Source organism: Gobio gobio, assembly GCF_949357685.1.
Source record: "Gobio gobio genome assembly, chromosome: 11".
NCBI lineage: Eukaryota > Metazoa > Chordata > Actinopteri > Cypriniformes > Gobionidae > Gobio > Gobio gobio.
In genome coordinates, this window is record NC_137104.1 from 39,421,483 (window position 1) to 39,435,685 (window position 14,203).

A 14,203-nucleotide genomic window follows, 5' to 3' on the forward strand; every position below is an offset into this window, starting at 1 on the left:
TCCTGTGTTCTGGCTGAATCTCGATGTGAAAGTAAGTATCATTTAGATCTATCATCACAAACCAATCCTCAAAATGGATTTGTTACACTATGAGTTTGAGGGTACGCATCTTGTATGGGTCAACCTGTATTTCTAAAGACTATGGTTCAGGCCCCTCAGATCTAAAACCTAAAAAAAACTCAAGTCTCCTTTTTGTGCACAATAAAGTACCGGCTGTAGAAACCTGCCTTCCTCCCTGGAAGGGGTATGTTTTCTATGGCCCCTTTTGGCCAGGAGAGACAACAGTTCTTAGTTGAGTAAAACCTTTTCTGTTTCCTGATGTACCACAGTAGTTACCACGCAACTTAACCAGGGTAGGACAGGAGGCGAACTGAATCCTGTAGCCTTTTCTTACAGTATTCAGGACCTACTGAGAAACATTTGGCAGTAGCTGCCACACTGCCAAAAAGTCTGACAGGTATATTCTTTTATTGATAGAACTGGACTGCTCTGGTCCCTGAATCATCGATCTGGCAGGGATCCCTTCACCCCTTGAATCATGGCTAGTGGTGGGGTAAGCAGAGATGCCTCTTGAGGGCCCTAAGGAAAGTTGGGCACACAATGCCACGGTGAGAGATCTGATCTCCCTTTAGGCTGCCACACTGGCATTCTGCTCCTCTCTCCTTGAGCTAGGCCCTGGCCAGAAATGGCTAGTGGATGCCACTGGCTCTTAGATATGGTGGGGGATTAGTTCCTTGAATGCCGCAGATTATTGCTTCGCCTCCTGGTATCTGTCGACGATGGTATTAATTACGTCTCCAAACAGGCTAGAAGATGAAATTGGGGCATCCAGGAAAAATGCTTTAATCCTTTCGGTTGAGCCACAGGTGCCACTCTCTTACGACCAAAGCAGCCATCGAATGGCATGGGCCGTCTGCAGGGATGCACCAGCCTGACTTGCTGCTGTATACAGTATGCCTAATCCACAAGACTGGATAGGTTACTCTACAGGGCTTTGAGGGTAAGGTGGATGTCCTCCATGATTGTGCGCATGAGTGGGACAGATAGCCCTCAACCATCTCTTTCACCTTCAGCATCATCCTGTACCCAGTCACCGAAGAGTAGGTAGAAGTGCTATGCACTCAATCGGAGTAAGGTTTCTTCCAAGCCATCGACACCTTAGTATGGAGGTCAGGGAAGAATGGGAAATTACAGCGGGGAAGGTTGTTCTCTACCGGAGATGAGGATGTGGTCATCCAGCTTATCATCTCCTAACAACTGACCACTCTTTGTTCATTAGGCTAGTCGAGACTTAACTTGAGTTACTTAACACGAGTAACAACCTCAAGCATCTCCTCCAACATGGCAGATTGAGGGAGCTGCTCTGCTGAAGCACCAGCCTGCCTGTCTCCATCCTCAAGAGCTCAAACCATACAGAGCACATACACGTCCTCATATCATATTTGGCCAATCAGATTGCCATGTGTATGCCATGCTTCAGACACCGGCTCACACGGAAACGTACCCATAGTGTCAACGGCATGAACCAGCGTTGAAGTTCCACTTCGAAGTTAAACAGCATAGTTTAAACTCTTTATCAAATAAATTAGTGAATCAAAACCAGAACTGAATAATAATAACAACAGAACTTATACCAAAAAGACACAGAAAACATTTATTAATTAGGAACAATTTGCCACTGGGAAAAAAACACTGGCAAATTATCTGTTGAAAAATACCCATCCCTCATTGATGTTAGATGCCACTGCAGAGCTGCAAAAACACTTTAAACCAGTCTCTAGCCAACAAATAATTTATATAAATATATGTTCTTTTGTTTTAAAAAAAGGTCACATTAATAAATGAAATAAAACACTCAAAGTTAGATTTTTAACCCAATGCATTCCTAGTTTGGATAGTTGTATAATCAAGCCCAATTTAGTAGGAATGCCATATCTGTCATGCATCAGAGGCAGCCAGCAATGGAAGTTTCTCTTATTATGATCTGCTTTCCTCTAAGACTTTCAATAACTGATTCACCATCAATGTCAGCGTTTACAATGGGAAGCAGCAAGAGCAGCAGCAGTAGACGTTGGGGTTTTTAATTAATGCCTTTGACTTGAGTTCATCACTTGCTGTCATCAAGCGACCACCAGATGAAAACGGCTGGTCAAAACTGGAATCAACTGGGCTTTTCATTGGCACTGTCAGCTGCCAGACTAAACCACAGATAAAACAGAAAATGAGATTTTCAATATGGCTGGAAGCACCATCATGTAACTGAAGTCCCTCCTGAAACTGCCCTCTGTGAATTTGATAACATATTTCTACAGTTTAAGCTGGTACATATTTGTTTTTATAATTTCAATTTCTCACTATATTCTTCTGCAAATCAGCCAGAACATATAAAGTTCCTGTAAATAATCATCACTTTAACTATGATTTATTGACAGTGCTGCAGTTCTGTCCACTACTCAAAAAAATTGTGACCGATCATGCTGTTTTTCAAATATGTAATGTGGGATTCCATGTGGTTGCTTCACGTCAAAGGCACTGCTGTTAATAAATAATCAGTGTCGACCAGCAGCAGAAAAAAAATCACTGATGTATCTCAAGCAGCTTTTTTGTGGATTTTAAGTGGTTCTCTTATTTACTTCACTATGGGTACAAAAAATAACAGGGAGACATGGAAACTGATTTCTATTTTCAATTAAGACATTTAAACCACAATTAAAAATTTAGCAAAATTCCAAAATTATAGTCCTAGATTTCTTCAGAAAAGGTTAGATGAAACCATATCCAAGAAAAGTATCCAAGACCTCCTTCTACAGCCCCTCCAGTATATAAAGTTAACCAAAATATACAGTATCATGCTATATTATGCTATATTATATTTGTCATATAGAACATATATATTATCATTTAAAAAACATCAAACTAATAAAAGGAATAGTTCAACAAAAAGAATGAAATATTGCACATGAGTTTTACACAAAATCTGTTCTGTTATACAGTATATATATATTAGTATATAACTGAACCATTCCATCCTAATTGTACATATAATCTGCCAAAATGTCTGGGCCACCACCTGTTACATTTCCAGCAGCATGCTCTCCTGTGCCAACTTATCTATATAATCACGTTGTGTGTGTGTGCTTGTGTGTGTGTGTGTGCGTGTGTGTGTGTGTGTGTGTGTGTGTGTGTGTATAAGTTCATGAATCCTTTGTTTCCCAAATTCACCAGAATGTGGGACTACTGTTGTTACCTGTTCCACATTATCATGAGGTCTCAGTGCAAACTGAATAAGAAGTACACCTCAGCCTCCGCACCGCTAGATGTCACTGTTCTTCTTAGGTAAGCACTTTTTCCATGGACTGTATGGAAGAGCAAGGACCAAGAACAAAACTCCGGCAACAACAACCAGAGCCCCTGCACAGCCCACACACGTCACTGACCACGACATTTCATGGTGTAGAGGTATGGTTTGGTCACTTGCTAAGAATGAAAGCACTGATTGGTGGAAAACTGTGAGGCAGATGAAGATTAAGACACCTGTTGAGAAACAGTAACAAAGAAAATCAGATGTGTGCCAACTTGTTTCTTGGCTTTATCAGAAATCTGCAATTACCTTGCCCTTTCTGAATGACCCTGCAGCATTTGTGTTAGCATACATTGTTGGCTAGTTCTGCTCTTGCTCTCAATATTACTTTATCCAAATCTATCTGTTATATTATTGTAAGCTTGCACATTTTTTTTGGCCACAAGAGACCCCAATACTCTTTAAGTCTGTTTGGACGATGACATACATAATGTATAGAAATGACTACAGTGTGTAATTTAAATAAAATGTAATTTAGCATAAATATCTGATATGGAAAGTGAACCAACTAAACAATTTTTTTTTACAGAATTAATGGTAATGTATGTATTGTGAATAAATTATACAGTTTTCAACTAAAAACAAAACTGCATGTGTTTTGGCCATTCATTTACACTGCAATAGTGTTTTTAGGGGAAAATGCTAACTTTTGAAAATGGATTTTTAAAAGTGCAAGTTTTAAAGATACCCTTATTGTCTCCATGTAAACTATAAAAAAGCGAATTTGTGAAAACGGTGACATCATCATGAATATTACGTGTTCAGTCTATAGGCGTGTCATTTTTTTTTTTTTACAAAGTGACCTTGTTTTACAGGCTTATACAGTGTATTTTTGTAGCTCAATTGGTAAAGTATATGGTATTAGCAACTCCAAGGTCACTGGTTCGATTTCCAGGAAATACACATAGGCTTCCCTTACGAAAAAGAATCAATGTTAAGTGTTCTCTTAATTTTTTCCTGAGCTGTATTAGTATACTTCTTTTAAACTAAAAATAAGAAAGTATACTTTCAGTCTACTTTTTAAATACTTCTCAGAAATATACTTAAAATTGCACTTAAGTGTACTTGACTTATACTGACAGAAAAGTCTCAGTATATTCGGCATACGCAATATTTTTATCGCCTATTAAATAGCCTACTTTTTTTCCAACATCATTTTACATACTGTCTTATAAACGTACATTGTTTGAAAATATTGATGTGGAAAGAAAACTAAGTTCACTTGGAGTATAGTTGCAGTACAAATGAAAAACGTAGTTTTAAACTAGTTGTGTGCTCAAAGTTTACTACTGTTACACTTAAAGTATATTTAAAAGTATACTTTTATGCACTGCTTAGTCTCAAGTAGTATCGAAACATTACACTTACAAGTATACTTCTAGTACATTGATTATTAGTATACTTTCTACAAAAAAGTATACTTAACAGTATACTTGAAATTTACTTAAGTATACTTAATAAAATGTACTTAAAGTATACTTATTTTTTTTGTAAGGGTAGTTTAAAGATGTCAGCCAACAGTAAAATAATGTTACCTGACAGTATGAAGCAAACTGCTGCTGGCTTCAAGAAGAACTGAACACCTTTGCTTACTGCCATGATAATGCAGATAGCTCCCATCACCATCAGGAAAAGACTAATGATAGCCAACATGGCCGATGCTACTGTCAGATCTGAAGAGGGAAGAGGGTTTTAATCAGCAAATAGCAATGATATGATGGCATAATGCACACATCTGCTGAGCTGAATGAAAATACAGAACATAATGATTTAAAGGTGCAATATATAAGGATTTTGGGTGATTTGTCATCATGTCTAGGTGGTTTGGCTGCCATGAGCTGTCAATTTCAAGACACTCATGTACTGTAAGAGTACATGATTTTAATGAAATTTCTTGAAAGTAATAATCATTAAACTTTTTAATTTAGCACAATATTTCCTTTAAATAGGATGCAGATGTTCCTGTAAAATTGTTAACAGTTTACAATAACAGTATAAGGTCTCATTAGTTAACGTTAATGCATTATATTTGTATAAAATATATATTTGTTAAAGTATTTATTCATCTTTCTTAATGCTAGTTAATAAAAAGGTCCACTAAATATTAACAGATACAGTTTTTTAATTTGATAATGGATTAGTAAATGTTGAAATGAACACTGAGAATAATAAATGCTTGACATTGTTAGTTCCTTTCATTGTTTGTTTATGTTATCTAATGTAGTTAACTATTGTTAACAAATTAAAACTTATTGTGAAGCATTACTGAAAAGAGATACAAAATCGGTTTCTGTTGAAAATGTAATGATTTTCATTTAATTTAATTTTACTTGTATTTCTATTAAAACTATTTTTCGTTGCTCATACAACGTTTAAGTATCGTATTTTTGGTTAAAAATTCATTTATTGGGTCAGCACTCAGTGACGACAAAGACACATTAGTGCAAAGGGATCTGAAGACAGAGAGGGGGATGTGCGATGACTCACTCTTTTCTGGCGTTTTCTGAAACAGGACAATGTTCTCTCCAGTGGTGTAGAACTTAAAGAAGGTACAATTGGATTCTATAATGGGATCCAGAAAGGTGATGTTATTCTAACGGAGTATTCATAATGCTTGCACTCAAGTTGAGACATTTTTCACATTTTTCTCTTACCTCCCTGTAAGTGCAAAGTCCCACAGATCTTCTGCTTTGAGTCCATATCCGACACCCAGAACGTCTTGGTACAGCATTTCCATAAGCCATAATGTGCCACCAGACAAGTCTGATTGTTGTAGAAGCTCTTGGATGGCCTAAGTTCCACCCAGAACTCTGTGCCCACCCCGAGCACAGTGAGCAAGATGCCGGTTACAGCCAAGAATAACGTCAGCTTGATTTTGCCCTCTTGGCTTTCGCTAATTCCGTCTCCAGATTTGGGGTGTGTTCTATGTCGGCGCTTGCGTCCGCCGCCCCGTGATGCCAAAAACCCGTCCAGTGCACTGGAAGGTTGGAGTACCCCACCAGATGCATTCGCTGTCCTTACCTCTTCATCCTGCACGATGAATGTGGACCACATGATTGATTTGCAGCTTCAGAGATCCAGATAAGTAAATGAGAGGCAGCAGCTTATTTTGAAAGGACATTTAAGTCTTCTTAGATGATTGAGAACAAAATCAGATGAGAGGACAAACAAAGACAGTTAGTGCTGGGGAAGTCTGAGTTAGATTGATCCAGCAAGATCAATCTAGGCCAGTCTAATGTGTTTCACATGTAGAGGTGAGGAAGGCTTTGTCAGAAGAAGATGCAGCTGAGGATGTTAATTATGGAGGTGTTAAGGCCAGAGAGACAGCTGAAGGATGCTGGGAGCTGCAGGCATTGCCCATTCACACAACTGAGCGCTAATACAGCTTGAAGATGTGAATGATGATGATGAGGAGGTGATGAAGTCAGGGTTTGGTCAGACTGGTTACTCTAAAAATCAAGAATATGATGAAAAAGAAAATCAAATTTAAGCAGTTTTATGAAATAGAAGAACATGTTTAACATGATGACTAGACTTGGGTATCACCAACTACTCCATGATATGCTACAATGTTTATCGCAATAACTTTTTGTTAATAAGTCAGTGGTAATCAACATTCTTCAAAATCGATCTCTAGCATGTTATAAGTTTGGCAATAGTTCTGCTAACCCTAATTGATGGAGTGGGTAGCTTTTCATTTCTTAAACAACCATGTAGGAAGACACATCATGGCCATATTCCAGCATGGCAATGTCAAGATTCATCAGATTGTGAAAGAATGGTTGTGAGGGAGCATGAAGAATCATTTTCACACATGAATCGGCACCTCTGAGTCCAGACCTTAAATTCATTGAAAGTCTTTTGGATGTGCTGGAGGAGACTTGACAGAGTGCTTGACTCTTGCATTGTCAGTACAAGATCTTGACAAAAATCGATGCTCATCTTGATGGAAATAACATCACAACATTTATTTCCATCAAGAGGTGCATCCATTCTTCATGACAATGACATTCAATTGATCAAAAGTGTCAGAAAAGACTTTTAAATAGTTATATAAAATATATATTTCAATTAAATGCTGTTTTACTTTCTGTTTATTAAAGAATCCTGAAAAAAATTATCACGGTTTCCACAAAAATATTAGGCAGCACAACTGTTTTCAGCATTGATAATAATAAGAAATGTTTCTTGAGCACCAAATCAGCATATAAGAATGATTTCTGAAGGATCGTGTGACACTGAAGACAAAAAATTCAGCTTTGCCATCACAGGAATAAATTATCATTTAAAATGGATGACCATTGAAAACATTAATATAATATATTTTAAATTATAATAATATTTCACAATATAACTCTTTTACTGTATGTTTTAATCAAATAAATGCAGCCTTGTTGAGCATAAGAGACTTTTTTCAAAAACTTTTTACCAACTCCAACTTTTGAACATAATTGTGTATATACTTAGCTAACGCTTAGCCAATGTACATATTTATCAGCATGAATGTTAATTAATACATTTTTTTGTAACAAGTAAAGGATAAGTAAACAAGTAAAGGATTTACTTGTTTGATTTTTAATAGTAACAAAGTATATCATGTATATAGAATGCAACATATCCTAGCCTATCTAATGCATCTAGAAATATGTAATGCGGTTCGTAATTGACTTAGCTAGCAGAAAGTACTAACCAAAATCTATATCAACCACAGCATATTTGAAAAAATACAGGACATAATACTGCCAAAAGGTATAGTATAGAGGGAAAAAAACATGAAACATGACTTGATGGTCAGGCATTCCAGGCTATACTTCTAAAGGAAACACATAAGCTACAGAATGACAAGAATTAAAGATTTTTTTGCAACAAAACAAATATTATCCCATTTAATTGTAACTTTGACAAAGCAAGTACAAGTGTCACAACATCACAAACAAGCAGCTGACCTGTTGAGTGTCGAATACGTGAAGGCCGGTTTGCAGAGGGGTTTTCTCTGAGATGGACAGAAAGTACGTAAGAGGGGTTTAAAGAGGGAGGACTTTGATATGGCACACTGCTAGTTGGGGAGTGGGGGGTTGTTTGCCTCTGAAAAAGATCACGCCCATGTCCGGGCATAATGATATCAATGATTTTTTTTAGGGTTGTTGGCACCGGGTCTGTGTCTGTCTGTCAATTGTTACTTCATGGCTGCCTGCTGACTGTATCTGAGAGATGTCAGTGTGCGTCTCCATGCCAGCGTGATGGTTGTATCTCCTTGCGTCGCTATGTGTGTGAGCATATCTATTTTAGAAAGCCACCTGTTAATGATATTAAAAAGCATGGCACTGAGCCCACTGAAGAGTTGAGGTTACAGCATGCATGTCTATGGGTGTTTGTGAGGGTTTTTCTGGGAAAATGAGGCCTGGAATCATGAAGCAGTGTTAGTATTTCAAGCATTGAAGTTTACATTAAGTTTAGGCTGCCCGCACAGGACAAAGAAGTAAATCTTCCACAGTGTCTATATAACAAGATATTTATTTAAGTAATTATTATTATTATTATATTTAAATTATTTAGACTTGGGTTTATAAAATTAGAATTGTTATTTATTTTATTTTATGATTTATTGTATTTATTTGTTAAGGAATTATTTCTAATTATTATATTAAAATGTGTATTGTTAATTAATTTAATTTAAAAAACATATTATTTTGCTAACACTGTTTTTTTAAATTGTTTAGACTTTGTTTTAGGAATTATTGTAAGGATTTTATTTAATAAAAAAAATAATTTTATTTTTAATATAATTTTTTATCTTTATTTTGCTAAAGCCACCGTTAAATGTCATGTAATGTATATAATTAAAAATTGGGTGTTATGTTGGGTGTAATATCATTAAATTTGGGTGTTATAAAATTGGAGTCAGACCTTCAAGCTTTAGCTTGAATAGCCCAGAAGTAATTTTAGTAGATGAAAGATTAGGAAGAACTAATAAATTATTTACAATAAGACCAAGAACACATGTTAAAAAAAGGAAAGTGTCAATTTCACCAACTGGAAATGGAGAACAGGGCAACAGATTTGCTTACTAAGAACGCAAACAGAAACGTCCTTGATACCGCAATGCAAGATTTTACTGACAACTAGTTAAGTAGCGTGGTTAAGGTTGCTATTTACAGATGCTATTTAAATGTGAGTTATGTGTATTAGCCAAATTTAAAGTCCCCTTTTGATGTCATGGTGGCATGTCAAGTGAATTATGGCCATGGACATGCACGAGGGGCACCTCATACAGTGACCCACTGGGTGAAATAAATACATGTACATATATTTACTTATGATTTCCCATGTCTAGAACTATTCTGATTCATTTCATGAATTGTGTGAGTTAATTAATGGGGTTATGAGGCAGTGATGACATTTTAATCATAGTCGACAACACCTACACACTGGGCCCTATCATACACCCAGCACAATGTGGTGCAAGTGTTTTTTGCTAGTTTCAGCCGGATGCAGTTATCATTTTCACGTCCTGCACCACGTTGTTTAAATAGCAAATGCATTTGTGCCCATTTGTGCGCCCATGGGCGTGCTGTTCTGAAAACGAGGTGTGTTCAGGAGCATTGTTGGTGCGTTGCTATTTTGTGGCAGCTGAAATAGACTAGGCCTATATATATGTATTATTATTATTATTTTTATTTTTTAAAGGGCGCGTTAGTAATATGCGCCTATATTACACACACAGAGATGCTCAGCAGCACACAACCATTTTAAATGTTAAAAATAAAAGGAATCCTCTCTGGAGAAGCATTCCGTTTTTCCGCTTGCAAGTTCCGCCATGTAAAAAGCGAATCCGCCATGGCGTGAGCACAACTGGCTTTTAAAGGGAATAGGAGATGAGACTCTGACTCGTTTATTGCATGTTATGCCCAAAACACACCCATTACTCGTTAAGAGACTAGGGACAACCTTTTCAGATCATGAACTGGGCGCGCCAACTATTTTCCCCTTGATTAAACTAGCAAAAGTGGATTCGGACACGCCCTAATAAGTGCACTTTCACTGTGCGCTTTAGACCATATGCTTAGATCGTTAAAATAGTCCCTATGTGTTTAATTCAGTCCTCACGCTTATATGCGCACTTATTCATGTTCTGTACACAATAAGAGTTTAACCATTAGTTCCTGAAATTGAAGTTTAAAAAAAGGAAATCAAATTTCCCTCAAATTGATTATATTATTTGGCTCACAAATAGCTCACAGAAATATGTTAAACTCTGGGTATCCCATGTTTCTCATTTACAGCTGATGCCGAGAAGACAAAACATGTTATTATTTATTATTATATCAGTATAAAAAGCCAATTTTTTTTCTCTTTTGGGATACTGGCTAATATAAATTTTTTGCCAAAGTTGAATCTGAATGAGATCAAATATTTCTCAATAATTATTGTTATTATTATTTATTTATTTTTAATGGGAAACTGATGTAAGTAGAATACACAAATGCTCATTCTTTAAAGGAATACCAGTTATTCAAAAGGTCAAGATTTGGCTGGTTAACCTGTTCGCTATCCTGGTTAGCCTCTCAGTGTCTTGTCAGTGTCCGCTTGGCACACTTTTATGTTTGCTTTACAGTAAACTTTAAACTTCTATCATTTTTTTACATACCTTTTTTGAAGTGCTGTCATTTTCTTCTGAGTGTCTTTTTAAAAAAGAGACTAAACTGTATTCAAAAGCATTCTTGAATTACAACCATTTAATTTCGGATCTGGGTGACAGTTCAGGCAGAATGACAGCCTCAGTCACCGTTCACATCTTTTTTTCAGTGCAATGGTGACTAATGCTAACATCTTTTTGAGAAAAAAAAATGACGTCACAAACAGGTTTGTGCTAATCTGAAGGTAAGTAACTGATGACAGGTGGACTATTCTTTTAAATATGAGCTGTTGAGATGGTTGCAACTTCAACATGCTTGCAGTCCAATCTCTATTCAATCTTTTCAATGGATCTATGATGTACTGACATGGGTGGTGCTCATTTGTATTATGTAGACTTATCAGTCCGACAAGAATGGAGAGCCAGCGAGAAAGAGACAGACAGTGTGCTGCAGTCTTATGTGCTCAGCATGGCGATGGCTCTGGTTTGTGCACTCACTAACCTCTACAGATCCCGCTGCTTTTCCAACACTGACCTGTAGGTGGCGCCAGCAGACAGAGGTGTCTCAACACTCCAGAAATCCAATCAGCCTATTAAATAAGGTATAATATAACATCTGCCTATTTTTATATTAGCCGTCAGTGAGAGGGAATTAATCCTTTGTAACAGGAGTCTCAAACTCAAATGACTTAGCCTATGTGCCATTAGCAAGACGGTTTTACACTAGTGCTTTTAAAAGCTTAAATTTGAACTACCGTTCAAAAGTCAATCAATTTAGAGTAAATTAATCATTTGATTTAGCAATGATGCATTAAATTGACAGTGAAGTCATTTGTAAAAATCTATTTGAAGTAAATTAGGTTCTTTTGGTATTTCTATTCATTAAAGAATCCTGAAAAAGTATCACAAAAAAATAATAAATAGTTCAGCAGAACAACTGTTTTCAACATTGGTAATAATAATAAATACTTGAGTTCCAAATCAGCATATTAAAATTTCTGAAGGATCATATGACACTGAAGACTGGAGTATCTACACTTTAAAAAAAATGGTGCTATATAGCACTAAAAGTCGTTCTTGGCTCGTAAACATATGGGGAACCACTTTTGGTGCTACTGTATATAGCACCATATCTTTAAAGGTGCTTCAAAACGGAGCGAAGCAAAGCGAGTGTTTTCAATGAATTCCTATGAAAGTTGAGCTTCCGTAGGAAAGAAGTGAAAACGCGTCAGTGGATACGCACCGTGAATGGCAGTGCAGTCATAAATGCGTGCGCACTGTGTGGCTGTGAATGAAAGACAGGGCGGCCGTGTGCATTTTACTTTCAGTTTAGAATTAGCGCCAATTCTGGGGCTGGTTGCTTGAATTGTGGATTCATTAGCCTATTATTCCTAATGAAAAACCTGAACACCGGTAACACTGACAACACAGACTACCGCAGCAAGCCTATAGTGGTGCTATATAACACCTGAACCACCCCAAAGGAACACTGAAGAACCCAAGAACCATACAGAGGCTGTATACGGTAGCGGTGCTATATAGCACCTCAGTCATCTTTGCCTCATATCTAGAATGCTGCTCCCTTAGCCTTCGCATAACCAGGAAAAACATTTAAAAACTGGAAGGTTTGAACGTTTAGAGAAAGGAATGTTAGCAAAATGTTTTTAGAAAACATAATTTCATCTGCTGGGGTTGTATTAGTGATATAAGTCTGTGAAAAGGGTCCATTATTTAAAAAGATAATGCTTTTATTTTGGCATTAGTGCAGTTTCAAATATTGTTGCACACAATACTTCAATTCCATTGTGAAAGCAAAAAGAATTCTAGATTCTTTTTCACTCAGTTCATAAATTCAGCATTGATCAGCCATTGTGGATAGTGGGAAAAAAGGTTAATAGCCCACCCTGCCCATAATGCCTCCGCGTAGATCCAAGAGTGTGCGTGTGAGTATTAGGCTTTGTCCTGACGCATAGGAGAGAAAGAGATAAAGAGATTACTGCTTCATACAATGAAACACTGTCGTCTGATTTGCTGCCTAGTCATTCTCATTCATGTCATTCTCTCCATACTTTTCTCCTGAACAGCGCTACAGTACAGATAATGCATAGAGCGAATGCTTAAAGGTAAGAGCCAAAAGTCAAACGGGGAGTCACCGTAGCTCTTACCAATCAAAGGAGAGTGACCTACGGAGTATCAGGAGCTGTTAGTTAAGGATCAATTACATCTGTAAGTGGATGATTACACAACACCAGCAATGGTAGCCATTCACCTGATACTGAACCTGCAATAGGGCAGCAGTTTGATCAGAAATCAATGCCAAATATTGTATGGGGAAACACTAATGAGTCGCTCTCACTAATTTCGACATTTCACCAAACACGTCCAATCAATCGTGTAGTCAGGGTCATACAATATGCATATATACCCTGTATGCTTACTTTTTCTCCAGGGCTGTTTGCGTCTTATGACTTCTTATCAATATTCGCATATGCCCACTTATTCTGTTGTTTCAGTAGTCCATAATCTAGGGTCATGTTAGCTTCCCTTTTTAACTGTAGCACATTTTCGCTGTGTCCGAAATCACACACTGTCTGAGTAGGTACTACATTTGAATTTGAACTTGCTTCACGACCATTAAAAAAGTATGTTCTATATAGTATTAATGTGGGTAGTATTAGAAATTAAATTCGGAAGTACTACATCCGCCATGTTGTTACTACCATGTAACCTACCTGCATCAGCTGCGTTGCTTCACTGTCGTTCACAAATCCACTCCTGTGGCCTCATGGGATAGTTAAATGCGCACTCCAGAATCTTGGGAGTAGTAGGTCAAAAACAAACAGTTTTTCTAAAACTTGGCGTACTGTTGCCTTTCAAAAGTTACACTCAATGCTGCACTTGATTCTAAGCGCTATGAGGGAAAACGTCTTCGTTTAACTAGTTGTGAACACGTGTGGTAAACACGCCAAAGAATTTGGCTTAAATAACCTCTGATGATGACGTCATTGGAATGTGCACATCAGAGGCTATAAATAGACCTGTGACCTGCTCATCAGGTTCTTTTATCCTCAGATTATGTACTGTGTGTGCTGAAACAAACTTTTCTTCTCAAACTATCCCCTTTTGTTAGAGTTAGTTTTGATAATAAAGCCTTTTTACACTGCCTTTCTCTCTACATGAAAATAAAAGTTGAAAAAAAGAGAGAA

The 14,203-nt window shown here is 37.1% G+C and overlaps 2 protein-coding genes across 2 annotated transcripts in view; one reads left to right on the forward strand and one right to left on the reverse strand.

Annotated features, from left to right (window-relative positions):
• LOC307133598 (craniofacial development protein 2-like) overlaps window positions 1–14,203 on the forward strand; it is a 1,416,430-nt gene that overhangs the window by 891,330 nt on the left and 510,897 nt on the right. The window lies entirely within an intron of this gene.
• On the reverse strand, window positions 1,633–8,416 carry cacng6a (calcium channel, voltage-dependent, gamma subunit 6a). The gene is made up of 5 exons (XM_079829659.1): window positions 8,308–8,416; window positions 6,016–6,810; window positions 5,849–5,923; window positions 4,897–5,034; window positions 1,633–3,534 (listed from the first exon to the last, which is right to left on the reverse strand). Exons 2-5 carry the CDS (start codon window positions 6,413–6,415, stop codon window positions 3,314–3,316), a joined length of 834 nt encoding a protein of 277 aa, XP_079685785.1. The 5' UTR covers window positions 6,416–6,810; window positions 8,308–8,416; the 3' UTR covers window positions 1,633–3,313.

Bases quoted from the DNA above. Each gene is read 5' to 3' on its own strand.
- cacng6a (XM_079829659.1), bottom strand. From the start codon at position 6,415: ATGTGGTCCACATTCATCGTGCAGGATGAAGAGGTAAGGACAGCGAAT. The intron at 5,924-6,015 runs GTAAGAGAAAAA...ATCCCATTATAG, and splicing joins GACTTTGCACTTACAGGGAG to AATCCAATTGTACCTTCTTT. The intron at 3,535-4,896 runs GTAACATTATTT...GTTTCTCAACAG, and splicing joins AGTTTGCTTCATACTGTCAG to GTGTCTTAATCTTCATCTGC.